This window comes from Leucopleurus acutus, assembly GCF_964270905.1.
Source record: "Leucopleurus acutus genome assembly, chromosome: X".
Lineage (NCBI taxonomy): Eukaryota > Metazoa > Chordata > Mammalia > Artiodactyla > Delphinidae > Leucopleurus > Leucopleurus acutus.
The window spans coordinates 10,051,879-10,073,692 of NC_139148.1; the positions used below are offsets into that span (position 1 = coordinate 10,051,879).

At 44.2% G+C, this 21,814-nt stretch overlaps 2 protein-coding genes across 2 annotated transcripts in view; both read left to right on the forward strand.

Annotated features, from left to right (window-relative positions):
- Window positions 1-4,799: 4,799 nt before the first annotated feature.
- Window positions 4,800-21,545, forward strand: TLR8 (toll like receptor 8; the record flags this gene model as incomplete). The annotated part of the gene is made up of 3 exons (XM_082864559.1): window positions 4,800-4,913; window positions 11,251-11,314; window positions 18,432-21,545. The coding sequence occupies exon 3, from the start codon at window positions 18,438-18,440 to the stop codon at window positions 21,543-21,545; it is 3,108 nt and encodes a 1,035-aa protein (XP_082720685.1). The 5' UTR covers window positions 4,800-4,913; window positions 11,251-11,314; window positions 18,432-18,437.
- The window catches only part of TMSB4X (thymosin beta 4 X-linked), a 50,417-nt gene continuing 33,495 nt past the window's right edge, over window positions 4,893-21,814 (forward strand). The window contains exon 1 of the mRNA XM_082864562.1: window positions 4,893-4,913. The gene's annotated coding sequence lies outside the window, so the exon portion shown is untranslated. The remainder of the gene's footprint in view (window positions 4,914-21,814) is intronic.

Sequence of the window (21,814 nt, forward strand, 5' to 3'; positions counted from 1 at the left end):
CCTTTGGGAGCACAGAGCAGGAGGTCCACCCCAGCCGTGAGTGGGACTGATTCAGACACGCGTCTCAGAGTTGGTGAGATGGGGCAATGTGAGCGTGCGCCCAGAGGGGTGCATGAGCAGGACTTGGAAGGGGAAATGCAAGCGTGTCTGAAAGACGAGTGCTGGGTCAGAGGGGGGCTTGGCTCTTGAAGAGCTGGGAAGGGAGACAGAGCTCATCAGAAAGGGTCCTGTTGGTGATCCTAAGCAAGTTAGACCTTATATTGAAGGCAATGGGAAATCCTCTGGAGAGCTTTTGTAAGCAAGTAGGGTGGAGGGCAGTGGCTGAGGTGTTAAGAGCTGCATTCTAGAAGAACCATCCTCTTCTCTCTGTTTTTCCCAGTACTGTTTGGTCCAGGTTTGCCTCTTCCTTGGACTGCTCTTTGTCTGGCTTCTTTGATAGCTCTACTTCCATCACCTTCACTCAACAAGGAATTTTTATTGAGTCCCTACTGTATGCCAGGCCCTGTGCAAGTAACCAGGACTGAGATAAGGACCACGATGGCCCACTTCGTTGTGTTCATTGCTTTCTGGACACATCATGAGTGTCCACACCTTCTGCCTTTGATCCTTTGAAAACAGCTTTGTCTTTCCTCTTCTTGTTTTGAGCAAGAAAGTTCACATTTTATTTTACATATATTTGTATATATAGACACATATGGAGAGAATCTTAACCTTACTCAGTTTACATAGTCACTTATTTTTAATATTTAAATAAACTTTTAAATTTTAGGATAGTTTTACATTTACAGAAAAGTTGCAAAGACAGTACGCAGAGTTTCTGTGTACCCCATGCCTAGTTTCTCCTATCGTTAGCATCTTATATGATTATGGTACATTTGTCACAATTAACAGACCAATATTGATACATTATTATCAATTAAACACCATACTTTATTCAGTTTTCATTAGGGAGGAGGATGTTTGTGTCTCGAGTGGGGGCTTTTCTGCTTCACTCATCCCTTTTGATCTAGGGACATCTGTCAAGACCTAAATGTGCTTTGGCAGACCTGGAGCAGCAAGAATTAATGTTGGTGTATACACAATCTGTCACTGGAAAGAGAAACTTGATGATAATGATGAGATTTTAATAAAAGAGGTGGGAAGTAAGAACAAAAGGTTGATGTGACCAGAAAACCCACCCTCATCCTCTTCTCAAAATATTGATGGAGCACTTGATACTGCTGGACTCTTCACTTAGGGCGTTCACGAAGGGAGAAAGAACACAAAAGCAGAAATGGAGCAGTGAGAATTCCAAGAGTCCTCTCCAGCACCATTGCACTCCTGACCTTTGGCTTTGGTTCTCTCATCCATGAAATAAGGGGCCCTTCCACCTGTAGAGTGCTCTGGGTTTTTTTGATGTCTTGGCCCATCATCTGGGGGACACTGACGTCAGGAAACACAGGAAGATGTTTCAGCTGATGGAAAGACCGAGGTTTTCAGATAACTGGTCTGCAACCTGTGAGTGACTCAAGAAGGGAATTTGCAGAGGACTGCAGGGACCTTGCCTTGTCCCTGTTTCTGGGTAGTCAGGGATGCTATTGAAAGGATATGGTCCCATTCATCATGATGAAATGAGTTTCAGTTTGGTTTAGCTGGGCCACCATGTACAGTTGCACAGGTTGTCCACTGCTCAAGGGTAGTTGGCCATATGACCAAGTGAGCCTGGAATCCAGCCCTACCTCCTCTTATGTAGCTCTGTGCCCTGATTTGAGGCTGCATCAGCCCACAGGAAGAGTGCTTTCAGCAAACTTTTGCATCTAGAAGGCTGCCATTTTCTAATGGGAACTGAGGCATTCTATAGACTAGCACTTTAAGCTTTTGTTTGAAACGAGAAATGATAGTACAGATGGACAAGAACTTCTGCAGTGGGGATGCGCGCAGCGGGGTAGGAGTAAGTCAGGGCAAGTGGGTTACGGGGCTCAGGATTTAGCGAACCAGAGCAGGAGAATCAGGAGACCGACGATACCTGCTTCCTGCGGCCCATGTCACCTGTGTCTGCACTGATCGGGAAAGGCAGCTTGCTGTCCCCTCAGGAGCTCTACACCTCAGTTTAAAACCAGGACAGGCTCATATCAGATCTGGCCTTGTGTAGAGGAATCCTTTTGTGTATTTCTTCATCCAAATCCTTTGCTTGAGAAATGTTTCTTTTACAACACCCCTTCCGCTTTAGCCTTTTTTGTATTTCATGTTGATTATTTTGGACAAACAACTGATTCCCAGCACCTGATGTTGTCCTAGGTCTTGAGCCATGTCCAGGGTTTCACGGTATGTCCACACGCGGGATTTCACTGCAGCCTTGATGGGTTGAAGCCATCTGCGGCCCTACGAGTGCACTGGTGCTCATTGACGCCAGAGGAAAGGGTCACAGCCAGCGCCTTGAGTGGCCCTCCCGGCCTACTGCGGGAAACAGCCTAGAGGTGAGTGAAGTCCATGACAATGAGAGTAGTAACAATAATCCTAGCTCTGCTAGTTGAGTGTTCACTCTGTTAGGGACGTTCTAAGGGTTCCGCAAGCATGATTTAATCCTTAAAGCCACCGTAAGAGAAAGATACTGTTATTCTTCTCCCCGTTTGAGAGCTGAGAAAACTGAGGCTCAGAGAGGCTCAAGCACCCCAGAGGGTGGTTTGTGCATCTGGGAAGTGCGTGCTGTCTGGTAGGCTTGCTAGGTGGAAGCACTCGATGACCGATCATCTCCATTTCGAAATAAAGATTTGAGTCCGCGTGGATGGCAAAGGGAAGAACCAGGGAAGAGCTGCCCGGAGCCCTGTGCCCTCACAGGGCAGAGCCGGGAGAGCAGACTGGGCCCCTGATAGCCAGTTTCTGGGCTTGGGCAGAGGGCCGGATCCTCGGACTGCTTTCCACGTGGGCTAAACTTCTGGTTTGCGGTGACTGTCCTGACCTGGTGTCAATTCCATTTTCATTTTCATCTTTTATGGTTACTGGCTTTGTGGAAAAACCTGTGATGGCTCATTTGATTTTAATTAAGTAGCTCATTTTTCTTGTTTGCCTGGCATGGGCACTGGACTGTTGGCAAGTATAACCCAAGTGTGCGCCATGCTTTATGTGATCCCAGCTGCCTGGTCTACGATTGGCCGACATTCTGTGGCCTGAAGGCCAGGCCCTGTGTGTCTGGCTTTTCTAGAAACACTGGTCGCTTTCCACTACTCCAATATTGGTGGTCATTTTGACTTACTTTCTTAAACTTTATTTCCAAGCAAATGTTTCAAGAGAAAGCAAGAGGCTGCGTGGCGGCCAGATGAGGTCTTTGAGGTGACTATTACCCAGGTTTTTGGTGAGCCCACGAAGCCACGGGCCGTGTTCTCTGACGTCATAGGAATCCCTTCCCACACCATGTGTCACGCCTTGAATCACCTGAGGGACCAGTGGTTAGAGGGTTTCCAAAGCCCGTACATTGTCTTACAGAGGTTATGCAAGAGAGGCAGACCAAGGGCCTGAGGGAAAAATGATAATAATGTGTGTGTGTGTGTGTGTGTGTGTGTGTGTGTGTGTGTGTGTGTGTGAGAGAGAGAGAAAGAGAGAGAGAGAGAGAGAGAGAGAGAGAGAGAAATGTCAGTCCCTACCACCCTGTCCCCAATGTGGTTTCCTCCGGTTCAAGGAGAGGAAGGCAATATGAAGCACATTATATCCCATTCTAGACTATTCTTTTGGCCAGGGGTCAGCAAATATTTTCTGTAAAGTAAACATTTTAGGCTTTGCAGGCCAAGAGGCCAACTGAGGGCATTATGTAGGTACTTATAGAATAAGAGAAAAGCACATTACACAATTATTTCATTGATAACATTTAAAATATAATCATCAAATGCAGTTTTTTTGTAATATAGGTCTAATAATGAGAAGAATGGGATTCTTTGGTGGGGGGATGCTAACTTTTTGCCTCATTGGAGTTTACAGTTAGTGTTCTGTCTCATCAGATCGATGGCAAATGTTCATCTGTGAAAATCATTCTCTACTCCCTGGGCAGATTTGGCCCACACGCTGGAGTTTGCTGACTCCTGCTTGTGGCTAAACCTTCCAGGGCTTTCTCTGTGAGAGCTTAAAATCCAATTCACTTATCAGAGCAAATCAGGAAATTAAATTTTCCTGCCTCATGCTTCTGCTCATCCATTCACTCACTCATTCAGTGGACATTTATTGAGCTTATAATACGTGCCGGGTACTGGCCGAGGTGCAGGGACACCCAGGAGGGAGATGCGCACTCTGTGGCCACTGCCTGGTGAGGGACCCATGCCCACCTCACCATGTGCTGTCCCGGAAATGTGTGGAACAAAGACGAAGCGGTGCAGATGTTATTTAACTACATCCATGAATTCTATGAGAAAAAATGAGTTTGTGCAATCCTAAATCAAGTACACATTTGTGGCAAAGTTGAAGAAAAGACACTAAAATTTTTTAAGGAAAAGGAAAAATTTCCCCATTTCTCCCTCATTTCCCCCCAGTCCTGCTTCCCAGAGCTCACTGCTCTTAACATTTTGCTGAGGATCCTTTTAGCCACCCCTCACCCGCCCTCACGTACACACAGATAAACCCAAACTAACAAAAATGCACCGGATCGATCTGGCTCGGGTTATATTTAAATCATTTTATAAATGACTTTTTCCTACACGCCCCCATTTCAGTTTTGAAATTTTACAGCATAGTCAATAAATGATTTGGCAACAGTTACGAAATCACAAGTTCCCTTCTTCCCACATAAGCTTTTGCAAACCACAGGCGAGGTTCTGCTGATGGTAAAGCGGCCAGTTTTAGGAAGTTGGTTAGTTTCTGTCCATGTGCACCCGTAGCACAGCGGGTACCACTCCGCAGCACTGCAGGTTCTAGAATGAGCTATTAGGAAGGACGACCCCAGAAGAGTGGTAAGCTCCTTCTATTCTTTTAACAAAGCTTTCCAAGAAAATAGAGGATTTCTGACCCCGAAATAGGGTTTGGTGGCAAATGGTGTGACCAAAGAAAGTGATGGATGGGCAAATCAATATAAAAAGGCGAAGTCTTGGGGCAACTCTAAATGTAGACAGAGTGGTCCAGTGTGCAGGAAATTTCAAAAATCAAATGCAGTGGTCTTATCATTTTCAAGAGGAAAAGAAGCAAATTCCAAGTTAGGAATTGAACTGGGGTATGACTTTCTGGTCCTGCCAGAAATGGTATTCTCATCTAGAGTGAAAGGGCTGGGGGTAAAGCAGGTGGGGAGGTGTTTGTCCTTTGCTCTTTGCACAGAAAAGGACAGCCTCTCTTGGCTCACTCCGGGCCGCTTGCTAGTGCCTGGGCAAAGCCCAAACTTCATCTGCTACCAGGAGCTTAATGTGTATTCATAATTGCTACTTTTCTTGTTCAGAGTTTTTAAGTAAAGATGTTACTATTTCCGTAATCATATTCTATAGTGTTTAGACATAGCAGGTGGTCAGCTTTTGTTACCGTCAGGAACTGTCAGATTGAAAACCTTTACAATTTTTTAAAAATGGTATGTTTTCTAGAAAATTGAATGAGATTTAAGAGCCATTGCAAAGACTGATTTCAAGAGACTCCCATCCCACATTTACCTTAGTATCTTTTTTTCCACGCTCATTTAGTGCTTATTGAAGTTCTTGGAGTTATTTTTTTTTACCAGTATTTAATGTATATATAAGCTCTTGAAGTTCATTTTTTGTATCCAGTGATGCACATTATAGACCTTGAAAGTAAATTAAGTCTACCCTGAAATCGATGCTTTACAAAATGACTGCAAGGGCTCATAAGGAATTAGGCCAGCAGGGCCAATGACATAGATGGAATTGCATTTGAACGTATCCAATTTTGACTTGATATTTGTAAACTGCTGTGATAGCCAATATAATTGTATTATAAGAAAGTGGAAATAAGATAAAATAAAACTAAACTGGGAAAATGCCCCCCTCCCGCCCCGTCATTGGTGGAGGGTGGAAGGCAAGGACCTAGCCAACTCCTGGCCTCGGGGAGAGGTTCTTAGCCTTGACTGTATACTAGAATCACAGAGTGAGCTTTAAAAAATCCCGCTGTCCAGGCTGAACCACAGACTAATGGAATCAGCATCTCTGGAGTGGGCTGGGGCATTCGTAGCTTTTCAACTTCCCAGGTATCTCAATGGGCAGCTGAAGTTGAGGGCCACTGTCTTCGGGCAGCATCTGAACAGCTCTTTTGGTCCTTTCCTTAAGGAGCACAGACTTTTTTAGGGGCTGACAAGGCCTCCAGGAAGACCCAAAGCTTATTCATTAGCCCCTTAGCTTGATTCCAGAAAACAAAATCAAAGTTCCTTGTATGCCTTATCTGAAAAGCCGAGGCAGTGGATCAGGGCGAGGGCACTTGATCAAGTCCATTCTTCATTCTGCTTCTCATTCTTTCATGTAATAGTCCTGCAAACTGCACGGGGGTTGATGAGAGAGAAGGCAGTCCCATGGAAACCCAGACTGACAGTATCAGGGTATGTCTCGCAGGGGAGGACGTCATGACCCAGGGTCAGGCTTGGAAACTCAGTTGGATATTATTTGTGTGTCTCAGCATCACCTCTGGGGTCTACTGAGGGGGATGTCATTCCAGTGAAGTACCATTTGAGTTCAACTGAGTTACTAAATGGAGTTGAGGGATTTGTTAGTTTTTAAAGTATTATCCCCAATTTAGAACTATTCAGGGCTATGCAGACACAGTACATTTAAACGCATAACCCATGGTTCTGGATCGGCATTAGCAATACAGGCTGTGTTGACTCTTCAGGTGGTTACGAAGAGCCACTAGCTGGTGAATATGTCTAGAATCAGTGGATTTCCAGTTGTTCTGTGGAATTACAGAGCACCTGGAAGTGCTCTCTGTTAGACTGATCAGTGGAAAGGCAAGGTGGGTAATACCCCCAGCATTTAATTCCAGAAGGTTCCAGGTATGGCTTTGGTGTTTCGGCCAAAAATTGAAACCAGATCACTGCCAACCAGCCACTTGGTACCAATTTGTTAACTAGGTGGGTACCTCTAGGCTCAATTTTCTGGTCTGCCACCTACCATCTAAGTGACCTTGGGTAGATGAGCCTCTGAGCCTCAGGTTCCATGTCTGTAAAATGGGGGCTTATGATAGCACCCACCTCACTGATTTTTATGAAGCTCAGACAAGAAAATGCATGACTTGTGCTCCCAGTGTTTGCTTCATGATAAAGCACTCAACAAACACACGCTACCGTATTTCCTGGAATTCAAACAGCATAATTTTTCATATTTTTATGTGTATGAAATCGGTACGTGCATTTAATGTGGTAGTGGTTTCTTTTGTCTTCCAAAGCTGTTAGTGAATCCATCAAACGTGGAATGGATCAAGTCAAGTATCTATTATTAACTGTAAATCTCATGTAAGGTGACAAATTCTGTGTGCCCAGCCATTTCTTTATTAATTTACTTTCATAATATCAATATATCAATATCAATAATATCAATATATCAATATACATAATATCAATATATCAACTGCAAACATCAGAACCCATGAAAAATTAGAAATATTTCCAGTTTGGCAAACATTTAGTTCTGGTGGAATCCTGCGTCATGCTCAAACAGCTAAGTCATTCAGTTGGGCGGATTCATCACATTTTATAATCAATAGGTGCCCTTGATCCTTTCATGTCAGGGGGGCATCAGCAGGCTCTATTCTGAGGAAGGGGTGCAACTGGGGAGATGGTCTGAGGCAAATCACCTCTTAGCAAAGGAAGCTTTCGAAGAGGGAGGAGGGAGGGGGCAGCTTTGCAACATCGCTGCTTGCAGGCTAGGAAAGGGGTGTGAAAAGATAAAAAGTTGTGTGTTCCAGGAAGGCAGCTGTAGATGCCTCACAGACCACCTTCACCCTAGATTGTGTTATGGTAAAACCTGCAGGGTTTATTTTAGCCTCGCATGGTGGGGTTTGCTGCCTTTGCACCCTGCACTTGTGGTCTCTGCCCTGCCTACAGCTCTCGCCCCATGGGCTGGGCTCTGAGCGTGGCTCCTGGGCTCACTCTGACTCCCAGGGTGCACTCAGCTAAGGCAGGCTTTATTGAGCTGTTCCTGAAACTGCACTGGGCTTTCACAGTTATGTTTTTGGTGTCCACTAGGGCCCAAGGTGAAAAGGAAGATGTAGGTGGGGACTGAGATAGGTTGTTTTCGTTGTGCCGTTTGGTTCCCTCAGAGCCCAAAGGAGAGGATGGGCTTATCGTATACCATGGACCCAACCAAAGATCTGATTTGCCGTGGAAACCAGAAAAACGGTTGTGAAATTACTTCCTCAGTAGCATGCAATGCTATATTCGGCAGGGTGCAGGAAGTGAAGCAAATTTCTTTTTTTTTTTTTTTTTTTTTTGGCGGTATGCGGGCCTCTCACTGTTGTGGCCTCTCCCGTTGCGGAGCACAGGCTCCGGACGCGCAGGCTCAGCGGCCATGGCTCACAGGCCCAGCCGCTCCACGGCATGTGGGATCTTCCCAGACCAGTGCACAAATCCGTGTCCCCTGCATTGGCAGGTGGACTCTCAACCACTGCGCCACCAGGGAAGCCCACAAATTTCATTTTTGCGTGTGATTCATATGCTTTCTTTTTTTTTTTAATTAAGGGTACTTTAATTAATTAATTTTTGGCTGTTTCTGTGCAAGGGCTTTCTCTAGTTGCGGCGAGCAGGGTCCACTCTTCATCGCGGTGCGCGGGCCTCTCACTGTCGCGGCCTCTCTTGTTGTAGAGCACAGGCTCCAGACGCGCAGGCTCAGTAGTTGTGGCTCACGGGCCTAGTTGCTCCGCGGCATGTGGGATCTTCCCAGACCAGGGCTCGAACCCGTGTCCCCTGCATTAGCGGGCAGATTCTCAACCACTGTGCCACCAGGGCAGCCCCATATGCTTTCTTTAAAGAAATGGGTCTTGATTTTTTTTTTCTGTGTGTTCCAAGGCAGCACCCAGCGAAAGATTGAGACCGTGTAGACCCAGTCATCCTTAGCAGGCTGTGCTATGCACTGAGCTCACTGGCCTGACCAAAGGGCTTTTTCTGGCAGCTTGAACTTGTCTCAGCAGTGGGTTCCACCGGTCAGCACTTACTCCCCTGCTCTCTGCTTTTCCCATCTGTTTCCTGGGGCTGCTGTTGCAGAGTTCCACCAATCTGGTGACTCAAAAAAACAGAAATTTATCCTCTCCCAATTCTGGAGGCCAGAAGTCTGAAATCCAGGTGTTGTCAACAAGGTGGGTTCCTTCTTGGAGGCTGAGAGGGAAAATCTGGGCCATGCCTTTCTCCCAGCTTCTGGGGGTGGCCGGCAGGCCTTGACGTTACTTGGCCTGTAACTGCATCCTTCCAATCTCTGCCTCTATCTTCCCATGGTCTTCTTTCCGAAGTGTGTCTGTGTCCACACTTCCCTCTTCTTGTAAGGACATCAGTCATTGAATTAGGGCCCATCCTAGTCTGGTACGACCTCATCTTAACTTGATTCCATCTGCAAACACCCTATTTCCAAATAAGATCACGTTCACATGTAGAGGCTAAAACATCAACATGTCATTTTGGGGGGACATAATTCAACCTGCAACACTCTCCTTTTCTGGTCCTCTTTCCTGCCACTTACACTCAACCCTCGGCCTTCCCTTCAGCCTCTCCCAATCTAATATTTACCTTGCTTTTCAGTAAGTGTCTCCTACTTATCTTGTCGAGTTTCTGGGGACCTGATCTGAGCCCCAAGATGCCATCATTGACAACCAGGGCCAGTCTCACTTTGGGCACAGAAGACACAGGACCTCGGGCCCATGATACTTCAAGCAAAGATTTTAATTTCTTTTAAAAATCAGCAAAAGAATGAATATATTCCAGCCTGGATTATATTTGTCTTTATACCAACGTGGTCATAAAATATAATTTTTACTATTTTTTTTCTTTATGGAGGAAGGGGCACATGAGGGCCAAAGTATCTCAGACCCATGAAAGTCATAACTTGGTCCCATTGACAACCACGTTCTCTTTTCTGATTTAATATATGCCAAGGACAATTCAGGAATCGCTAATGTGTTTCCAGTGAAGGAGGTTTAAATATCAACTCACAGTCCCTTACCTGAAACCTGTAGGCCAGAATTGTGTCAAAGCTCAGAATTTGTATTTTAGCAAGAGAAGATGGTACATACAGGATTTATTAGAGAATACTTCCGATGGGCCGACGGCAGCCCTGATGATTACGCACAATGGCGATTTCTGCCGTGAAACCAGAGGGCTCCTGCTAAGTGGATAAATAAAGATCATACTAGCCTTAGGTCAGTTTGGATCAGATTTTGCTGCCAAATAAGTTACGATAAAGCCCGAAAATCTTCTGGTGCTCAGATTTTTAAGGATTTCAGAATTGCAGAGGGAGGATTGAGCATCTGTACAAGGCAGGATCTGCATTAAGAAAATAAAGCATCAACCACTGTCCTGGGTGCCAGAAGACCTGATTCTATCAATTGCTGTGTCTGTGATTTGTCTTTTCTTTTTGCTTGTGTCCATCTTTCTTTGATGCTGGGTGAATTCCAGGTGACTGGCGCTGACGGTTATTTCATACTCAGGAGTGAGACACCAAACAGCTAATGAGGAGCTTCAGCTGCAAGGACTGGCCTTCCCAACGATAGGTCCCAGCGTAGGATGGGAGCCAGCTTCTGGTTAGGGTGTGCCAGTGTGATTGGGGATCTTTGTTGTGGTGCAGGGCCAGGGCTAGGGTGAGGAGAGTGAAGCACTTGGTTTGGTGAAGAATTTCAGGGAGATAGGGTCCCCAAAAGCTCAGCAATCAACATACATAATATCTTAGTGCTGTATTTTAAAAATCAAATAGGCAAACTCTGGTCCTCAGGCTGGTTGCCTATTTCGGTAAATCAAGCTTTCTTGGAACCAGAGCTGGGATGGGGTGAGGCAGGTGAAACACTGCTTTGCAAGTGCAGGGTCCGATTCTGTTGTTATTTAATGCTGATATATAGTCCATCAGGGACTTTACTTTTTTAAAACTATATTCATCTTGATGACTGCATTTTTGGGGGTCCCCTTAAATTTTACACTCATGGCCCTGCTGCTGTGCCTGTCCATCTTCCCAATGAGATGCTCCAATCTCCTGCCTGGGGTGCTGGAGTGGGGCGTTTATAAACCAGGTGGATGTCAGAGACCCCAGAGCCAGAGGAGGGAAGGGGATGGGATTCTGCGCTCCAGATACACACTGTGCTTTAACCCTCCTGTTTGCTTTTTGACAGTTTGCCCCTGCCTTCACTTGTGCCTGAATTCCTGAATCGAAGGCTCTGGATTCAACCTTTCGAGGTAGTAAGTCTCAGGGAGTGAATCAGGAGGGGTCTAACTTCTCATGCAGACTTTCAACCCGTCCCCTGTGCAGCCCTGCCAGGCATACCGCCGCCCTGACTGTTGCCCGCCGGCCCCGGAGCCTTTCTGGGCTTGTATGCTGTGAATTGACCTCGCTCTGGTTGGCTTTAGCCTTCTCTGCTCTGCTGGGCCACTTACCACTCATCCACCTGCTTTCCATCTTCCTCAACTTCATACACATTCCTTGTCTGCTGTGGTCTCCTCTCATGCCCTTTCTCACCTTGTAGGCTCCTAGCCCTTTGCTCTCACTTTAATGGGCGCCTTCAGCTGTCAGCCTCAAACAACAGAAATCTCTTTTCTTTCTTCCTTCCTTCCTCTCTCTCTTCCTCTCTCTCTTTCTTTCTCTCTCTGTCTCTCTCTGTTTTATTTGCATAGTTTTACTTTCTACCTTATTTGCATAATTGCCCCTTCTCCCTCTATTTACAGAGTTGCCATTTCTCTTCTTTTTCTTCCGCGTAGTTGCCATTTCTCTATTTTATTTGCTGAGTTGCCATTTTTCTTCTGCCAGGCTGGATGGTTTTTATTCATTGGTTACACCTTAATGGGGATAAATTCTCTCCAGTATCCTTCTTAGTTCTCTGGGACCTGGTTCCCTTTGATGTCCTTTGGAGCCAAGACTTTTGGAAGCCAGAGGCATGGGTGTGGCCAGGAGGAGGAACTTGGCTGGAAGGGTGTGACTCTTGCTGCCCAGGGCTTTGGGCTCTGCTGTCTCACCTCAGAGCCCGTTGAATGTTTCTGAGCCCTTGCAGTCCGTTTTGCATCTGTGAGGCCCTGAGGTGGATGGAGAAGCTTGAACAATCAGGGTTTTCTCTTCAACATCTTTGCTAACTGCCTGCTCCCCGCCTCCCACTCTTCCTGTCCATGTACTTCTCTTCAAACTGAAGTTATTTGGAACTTGTCAACTCCTGTTCTTACCTCAGGACACATTTTCGGGAGGGTGGAGTTAGGAACCTCAAGCTCTTCACTCAGAAATCCTTTCTGCAATGTTCTGCTCATTTCCATGTTCCAAGCTTTGTTTTAAGTTGCCTCAGCTTCTCTGAGAGGCCGTATTCCTCCGGAAGTGTCAAAAGGCTCTTCTTCTGGTCTCCGGCGCCTCCTAGAGGCTTTTCTCCTCAATTGCTCAGTGTTGTGTGAGAGTCGCGTTTGGAATTAGATGTTGAGGCCTTAACTTGAGGCTAGGAAGGCTGCACAGCACCGCCCTGTCCTCTGGACCCCCCCAAGTAACCACATAAAAGTGTCTTGCCTACCAACAGCACTCTGTTTACCACTCTAAGAGAAGAGTCTGCAACCACCTGGCCATCTGTTCCCCAGGGGACTTTTAAAAATGAATTTAAAAAATTTTTTATTAAGCTATAATTAAAAAGTATAATAGGAAGCTGACAAGCACTGCCTCAGCCAGGTGCAGGGTCCACACCAACAGTGAAAGTTGTGTATGTGCCCTAGGTGAGCTGTGACTCGAGTGGCACTTGACCTCTCAGGTTGTCCTCCCCCAAACCCATTACCCCAGTCTAATCATGACAAAGACGTCAGACATATCCCAACTGAGGGGCAGTCTACATGACCATCCCCTTTCCCATCCTTATTTTGCTCCCTAGTACTTTCCACCATCTAACATCTTGTAATGTAACCTCCGAAGGGGCAGGTAATTTCATCTGTTTTGTTCATTGCTATATTCCCAGCTTGAAAACAGTCCCCAAGGGGCTTCCCTGGTGGCGCAGTGGTTGAGAGTCCGCCTGCCGATGCAGGGGACACGGGTTCGTGCCCCGGTCTGGGAAGATCCCACATGCCGCGGAGCGGCTGGGCCCGTGAGCCATGGCTGCTGAGCCTGCGCGTCCGGAGCCTGTGCTCTGCAACGGGAGAGGCCACAACAGTGAGAGGCCCGCGTACTGTAAAAAAAAAAAAAAAAAAAAAAAAAAACAGTCCCCAAAATAAAGTACATGCTTAATAAATATTTTTGAATGAATGAATAAGTGAATATAGAGCTACCTTTTCCTTTTTAATTGCTGCATAGTATTCCATTGTATGAATATAACATCCTGGTTTATTTAACAAGATCACTACTCATAGGCAGTTAGATTATTTCCAGTCTTTTGCTATTGCTAACAGCCCTGCATGGAACATCCTTGTATATAGGCATTTGTACATGTGAGGGTCTCTCTTACAATCTGCTTCTAGAATTGAAATTGCTGAGTCTACGTATATCTCTCCAATTTTGATAGATATTACAGATTTCTCTCCATCTTAGAGGTGGCCTCACCTACACAGTAGAATCAGTGAAAAATGGTATCTCAGTGTAATTTTTTGAGTGAAGTTGAGTATATTTTCCTTTGTTTAAGAGCCATTTGTGTTTCCTTTCTGTGAACTGTCTGTTAATATGTTTTTGTTCATTTTTTATTGAATAATTTGTCTTTTCAGTTATGCTTAAAAAGTCTTTACATATCAAACATATCACCCCCTTATCTGTGATATGCACTGCAAATACTTTCTCCTACTTTATTTCACTTTTGGCATTGCTTACTGTGCTTTTTGTGAGGCAGAATTTACATCTGTGTGTGGTTTAACTGGTCAGTCTTTGCTTTTTTTTTTTTTTTGACCTCTGCTCTATTATTTTTTCATGATTCTGGAGTAACTAGGCAATGCAATTAGACAATAAAAATAAATTAGATTGCATAAAGGGTGATAAGATCATCATTATTTGTAGACGGTTTAATTGCTTAGCCAAGAAAATCACATGGAGAGGCAACTATTCCAAATAATCAGAGAATTTAGTATAGCGATTTGGTATAAAATTAATATATAGAAATCTACAGTTTTAGTGTACACCCGTGAGAACCTGTTAGAAGGTAAGATAGGAGTGATCCATTCACAAAAGAAGAATGATGAACAGGACTTGCCCTATCAGATGCCAGCATACCTAAAAACTGTAATTATTAAGACATGTGGTACCAGCATGTGAATGATGAAGAGATTGGCGAAATTGAGTAAGAGTCTAGAAATAGATCGAAATACATAGGAAAGTTAGCATATGATAAAGGGAGCAATCAGATTGGTGAGCAAAAGATTATTCAATAAATGATGGTGGGGCAACCAGGTCTCCATTTAGAAAAAAATAATGTGGGTCCCCACCTCACATTTTATGCCAAAACAATTTCAGTGGGATAAGATATTTCAATAGAAGAAAATGAAATCATAAAAGTACTAGAAAAACAGGTGCTAAAATTGTTGTTGTAGAACTGAAATGTGGAAGATCCTTTATGGCTTACACTGCCCTGGATGATCTCATTCACACTCATGGCTGTACTTGTCATGACTCCCAAATTCATCCCTGTACCAGAACTCTCCTCTGAGTCGGAGATGCACATATGTAACTGCCTACTGGATGTCTCCACTGGAAGATCACAAACTCAGCTCAAGTTCAGCATGTCAAATTTAATTAATACTATTCACTCCCCGCTTCCCCAGCTCCAAATGATCTTTTCCCTCAGTGAATGGCACTCTCTCTCTCATTCATCTAGTTGCACAGACCAGAAACCTGGAAGTCACCGTGAATTCTTCCCTCTCCCTCATAATCCAACCTCCCCATTATAATCTATTGCCATGTTTCTCAGTGTTACTTCCTAAGTATCTCTTGAATCCATTTCTCTTTATCTCCATTGCCACCAACTTGGTTCACGCTACCATCACCTTGCTCCTGAAGGCCTGTGCCCTCTTGCCAGTGATGACTGTAGAATAATGAGCATGGTACCACCTTCAAAGGCTTGCATTGCTCCTCAGATCAAGATCAAAATCCACTCTCATCTTTTCTTAACATCCCTGACTTTCTTTCAGTCCCTTACATTCACGTGCTCGTTCAGACGAGGACTGAAAAATGTCCATTGACTGTAGTGACATGGAGATGCTGAGGACCTCTGCAACATCTCTGTTTGTCATCTCTCCCGTGCCATTCCAATCCTCTTAGCCCCGCTTCTTATTCTGAGTCCTACTGTTGCAAGCAGTTCTCTGCAGGTTTCAGTCGACTTTGAGGACTTGAAACCTGGTGTGCTTTGTCTCAGGCCCACACCATGCCCCTCTTGATTCCTGTCCAGGGCTCCTCTGAAGGCACAGCACGGGAAAATCAAAGGAATACACGCAGGACCTTTGCATACGCTGGGACATTCTTTTGACCTCTTTCTGTTTTATACATGCCAAATCAACCTTAAAATCACAGTTCAAGTTCCACTTCCTCAGGGAAACCTTTCCCAGCCTCTGTGAAGAGGTCAAATCCTCCTCTTTTTAGGCTCTTCTAGTGTCACTTACTTCTTTGTGTCACCGTTGAAATCTCGTAATGTTGTGTTTCACTCACGTCTGTTTAACCCACTAGACTGTAGAGCTAACTAATAAGCTGTGCGTGTCATCAAGTAGACCCCCCCAAGGCCACCCACTAGCTAGGAGAGGACAAGGAAGAGTCAGGAAGTAACTTCCAAAATGTTCACACTTGGAAGTCACATAGTCTTAGATCTGCTTAGGTGCTGAGCAAACATAATATTGCCTGGGTTACTTGCCAAAGTTCCTTGCATCCCCGAGCTTCGTTACCTCCTTGGCACACCTGTGTCTCCCAGTGGAGATGTAGAACTTTGAGACCTGGAGTGGCATCTGCAAAAGCTGCATATTTTCAAGCTGTGAATCATCTTTTAACACACATTTTCTAGATGTATTAGTTCTCTTTTTTTTTTAAAGTGTTTTTTTTTTAATTAATTAATTTATTTTTGGCTGTGTTGGGCCTTCGTTGCTGCGCGCAGGCTTTCTCTAGTTGCAGTGAGCGGGGGCTACTTTTTGTTGTGGTGCGCGGACTTCTCATTGCGGTGGCTTCTCTTGTTGCAGAGCACGGGTGCTCTGGTGCTCTAGAGCACAGGCTCAGTAGTTGCGGCGCACAGGTTCAGTTGCTCCGCGGCATGTGGGATCTTCCCGGACCAGGGATTGAAGCCATGTCCCCTGCATCGGCAGGCGGATTCTTAACCACTGCACCACCAGGGAAGCCCACCTAGATGTATTAGTCTTCTATTGCTGTGTAACAAATAACCCCAAACTGAAACACTTCAAACAATACACATTTATTAGCTTAAATTTCTGTGGGTTAGGCTTGCCTGGGATCTCTGCTTTAGGTCTCATAAGGCTAAAATCAAGGTGTTGGCCAGCTGGACTCTTATCTCAAGGCTCTGGCTGAGGATCCATTTCCAAATTCATTTGGGCTGTCAGTCAGCTTTAGTTCTTTGTGGTTGTAAGATCAGGGCCCCCATTTCCTTACTAACTGTCAACAGGGAGCCACTGTCAGCTTCTACACGCTGCCTGCATTCCTTGTCAGGGGCCCACCCCCTCCATCTTTAAGTCTGCAGTTATGTGTCCAATTCTTCTCCTGCTTCCCATCTCTCTGACTCTTCTTCTGCTACTAACCAGAAAAAACTCTCTGCTTTTAAAGGCATATATGATTAGATTAGGGCCATCTAGATAATCTCCTTTTTGTCGCATAATGTAACATAATTACAGGAGTAATACCAAGGGGCAAAAGTCATAGGAATCATCTTAAAATTCTGCCTATCACACCAGGTAAAGCAGGGCTTTCTTTTAGTAAAAGTTAAACATTAAGCAGCGGCACCTTGATGGTGCTGTAGTTGGAAATAACTACGAGAGACTGAAAATGTCTGGAAGTTCTGTTCCACTTTAGTTTTCATCTCATAAGGAGCTGGCTTTTCCTTAGCTGTTACAAATGGCAGTAATTATTGATCCTCAGAATACTCAACATCCATGTAAAACTCTTTTCTAATATAGGAAGGGTATGGCAGTGACTGTTAGTTCACTAACCCTGAATTCCAGGAGAATTTAAAAAGAAAGCACGTACTTGGTTTAACTCACAATAAGGACGTGAGTTGGGCTTTAGTGAAAAATAGTTTAGTAAAGATTGGTCTCCACACCCGGCGAAATAAGATTTTGAGAGTTTTTTTGACTATAACCCTTGATCATACCAATCACATTAATCTGTTCATTGCTTCGTATAATTACCAAAATAATATATTCAGCCCCTGAAAGAGTCGCAGAAAGTGAGGCACTCTACTAAATGTTACAAAGGATGCATAAAAATATAAAACGTCATGTCTTCCCCACAGAAGTTTACAAAAGCAGAAGAACAGCTATTCATGCCAATGTTTGTATGATAAGGGACATATAAATAGTAGCCTCCTTAGAAAACATTTTTTGAGTGCTGTCTACATTTGAGGAACTGTTCTGGCATAAAGATTTCAAAATGAGATTGTGTAGCATGATGGTTAGTGATTAAAAATGCCATGTTGGAATCAGATGGACTCGTCTCCCCTCTACAGTGTGTTATCCTTCTGAAAGTTAGTTAAGTCTCTGAGTTTGTTTCTTCACTTACAAAATGTGGATAATAATAGAACCTGTCCCGTTTGTTACTGGGAACATAAACATGGGTGAGAAAATGTTTACGTTTGGCGTAAAACGTGACACTTTGTTTGCTATTATTATCGACAGAAAATGTCCACTTTCATGCTAGGACATAAGAGAATTTGATACATACCATCATAGAGGTATAGAAAAATTGTGGGAAGTACCAATAAAATATATGCTGTGTAGGTAAAAGGTCATCTCCAGATCTGGACTCTCCTTGGGACTGGCCAAAGTTTCATCGAGTTATGCTAATGGGTCGAAGCGACAGATGTATAGCTTACTGTGCTATAGATCTGGCGTGAACCATAGCCAGGGTCCAGCATCAGGCCCGTTATGGTGGTGAGGCATCTTGATGAGTGCTTCTGCAAAAGCTTTTCAGGTTTTCTTGTCATCACATCTCAGATAGCTTCATCTTTCACTTCTTTGAGCACCATGAAGCTGAACACGGTCAAAAACTAAAATCGTTTGGAACCTAATTTAATGCAGTGTATTTAACAGTTAAGAGAACTCCCACTTCAAAACTCAGGCCAAGTATGGTTGAAGCACTGTGAATTTCATCATGAAATGCCCGGCAAATATTGCCCCTCTCATATTGTGACTCCACTTTGATTTTCTTTAGGAAAACATGACTCTTCACTTTTTGCTTCTGACCTGCCTTTTCCTGCTAATCTCTGATTCCTGTGAGTTCTTCGCTGAAGCAAATTATTCTAGAAGCTATCCTTGCGATGAGACAAAACGAAATGGCTCCGTTATTGCAGAATGTAACAATCGTCGATTACACGAGGTACCCCAAACAGTGGACAAAAGTGTGACAGAACTAGACCTATCTGGTAATTTCATCAGACGCATAACAAATGAATCATTTCAAGGGCTGCAAAATCTGACTAAGATCGATCTAAACCATAACGTCAAGCTGTGGCCCCAGAATGAAAATCCTGCTGTAAAGAACGGTATGACTATTACAGACGGGGCATTTCTCAACCTAAAAAACCTAAGGGAGTTACTGCTTGAAGACAACCAGTTACAAGAAGTACCGGCTGGTTTGCCAAAATCTTTGAAAGAACTTAGTCTAATTCAAAATAGAATAACTGTGTTAACGAAAAAGAACACTTCTGGACTTAGGAATCTGGAAAGTCTCTATTTGGGCTGGAACTGTTACTTTGCTTGTAATGAAACCTTTGCCGTAGAAGATGGAACCTTTGAAAACCTTACCAAGTTGAAGGTGCTGTCATTATCTTTTAATCCCCTTTTCCACGTGCCACCCAAACTGCCAAGCTCCCTAACAGAGCTCTATCTTAGCAACACCAAGATCAAAAACATCAGTCAAGAAGACTTCAAGGGACTGAGAAATTTAAAAGTACTAGATTTAAGTGGGAACTGCCCGAGATGTTTTAACGCGCCATTTCCCTGCATACCTTGCAAAGGAGGTGCTTCAATTCAGATACATCCTCTTGCTTTTCAAACCCTGACCCAACTTCGCTACCTAAACCTCTCTAGCACTTCGCTCCGGAAGGTTCCTGCGACCTGGTTTGACAACATGCATCATCTAAAGGTGCTGCATCTCGAATTCAACTATTTAATGGACGAAATAGCCTCTGGGGAATTTTTGGCAAAACTGCCCTCCTTAGAAATACTTGACTTATCTTACAACTACGAGCTGAAAAAATATCCACAGTACATTAATATTTCTCAAAAATTTTCAAAGCTTACATCTCTCCAGATATTGCATTTAAGAGGTTATGTGTTCCAGGAACTTAGAAACGAAGATTTCCAGCCCCTGAGGAACCTCTCAAATTTAATGGCTATCAACTTGGGCGTTAATTTTATTAAGCAAATTGATTTTACCGTTTTCCAGTCGTTCTCCAACCTGAAAATCATTTACTTGTCCGAAAACAGAATATCACCCTTGGTCAGTGATACCGAGCAACAAAATGCAAATGGCTCCTCTTTCCAAAGGCATATCCTTAAGCCACGGTCAGCAGTTACTGAGTTTGACCCACATTCGAATTTTTATCATGACACCAATCCTTTGATAAAGCCACAATGTTCCAATTACGGCAAAGCCTTAGATTTAAGCTTGAACAGTATTTTCTTTATTGGGATAAAGCAATTTGAAGGTTTTAGGAACATTTCCTGTTTAAATCTGTCTTCAAATGGCAACGGTCAAGCGTTAAATGGAACTGAGTTTTCACTTTTGCGTGGTATCAAGTATTTGGACTTGACAAACAACAGACTAGACTTCGACGATGACGCTGCTTTCAGCGAATTGCCATTGTTAGAAGTTCTAGATCTGAGCTACAATGCGCACTACTTCCGAATAGCAGGGGTAACACACCGTCTAGGATTTATTCAAAATTTAACTCAGCTGAAAGTTTTAAACTTGAGCTACAATAGTATTTTTACTTTAACAGAACCATACCTGAAAAGCATGTCCCTGGAAGAATTAGTTTTCAGTGGAAACCGCCTTGACCTTTTGTGGAATGCTCAAGATGTCAGGTACTGGCAAATTTTTAAATATCTCAGCAATCTGACACGGCTTCATTTAGCCTCTAATAACCTTCAGCGTATCCCCGATGAAGCCTTCCTTAACTTGCCCCGGAGTCTCACCGAACTATATATAAATGATAATAGGTTAAATTTCTTTAACTGGTCATTACTACAGCAGTTTCCTCATCTCTGCTTGCTTGACTTAAGTGGGAACGAGCTGTTCTTTGTAACTGACAGCCTATCGAAATTCACATCTTCTCTTGAGACACTGCTCCTGGGTCAAAACAGGATTTCCCACCTGCCGTCCGGCTTTCTTTCCGAAGCCAGCAGTCTGACACACCTCGATTTAAGTGCCAACCAGCTCAAGATGATCAACAAATCCACGTTTGAAACTAAGACCGCCACCAAGTTAGCCATTTTGGAACTAGGTAGAAACCCTTTTGACTGTACCTGTGACATCGGAGATTTTCGAGAATGGATGGATGGGAATCTGAACGTCACAATTCCCAGATTGACAGATGTCATTTGCGCCAGTCCTGGGGATCAACAAGGCAAGAGTATTGTGAGTCTAGAGCTCACAACTTGTGTTTCAGATACCATTGCGGCAATATTCTGTTTCTTCACCTTTTTTGTCACCATCTCAGTTATGCTGGCTGCCCTGGCTCATCATTGGTTTTACTGGGATGCTTGGTTTCTCTATCATGTGTGCTTAGCTAAGGTAAAAGGCTACAGGTCTCTTTCCACATCCCAGACTTTCTACGATGCTTACGTTTCTTATGACACCAAAGATGCCTCTGTCACGGACTGGGTGATCAATGAGCTGCGCTTCCACCTGGAAGAGAGTGAGGACAAAAATGTGCTCCTCTGTTTAGAGGAAAGGGATTGGGACCCGGGACTCGCCATCATCGACAACCTCATGCAGAGCATCAACCAAAGCAGGAAAACAATATTTGTTCTAACCAAAAAGTATGCCAAAAACTGGAACTTTAAAACAGCTTTCTACTTGGCCTTGCAGAGGCTAATCGATGAGAATATGGATGTGATTGTCTTTATTCTGCTGGAGCCAGTGTTGCAGCATTCGCAGTATTTGAGGCTGCGGCAGAGGATCTGCAAGAGCTCCATCCTCCAGTGGCCCGACAACCCCAAGGCGGAAGGCTTGTTTTGGCAGAGTCTGAAAAATGTCGTCTTAACTGCAAATGATTCACGGTATAACAATTTGTATGTCGATTCCATTAAGCAGTACTAACTGATGTTAAGTCTGGGTTCACCAACATACTAAGAATGCACAGCAGTGACCCTTCTGTCTTAGCTATCACTTGGTGTGTAACAAATTACCCCCAAACTTAATGGCTTAAAATGATACAATTTGTTATATCATAGTCTCTGGATCAGGAGTCCAGGCGTGGCTTATCGCTGGGTCCTCTGCTCAGGGCCTCTCAAAGGCTGTAATCGCCGTGTCAGCCAGGGCCACAGGCATCTGCTAGGGTTAGCGTCCACTTCTGAGCTCACACTCAT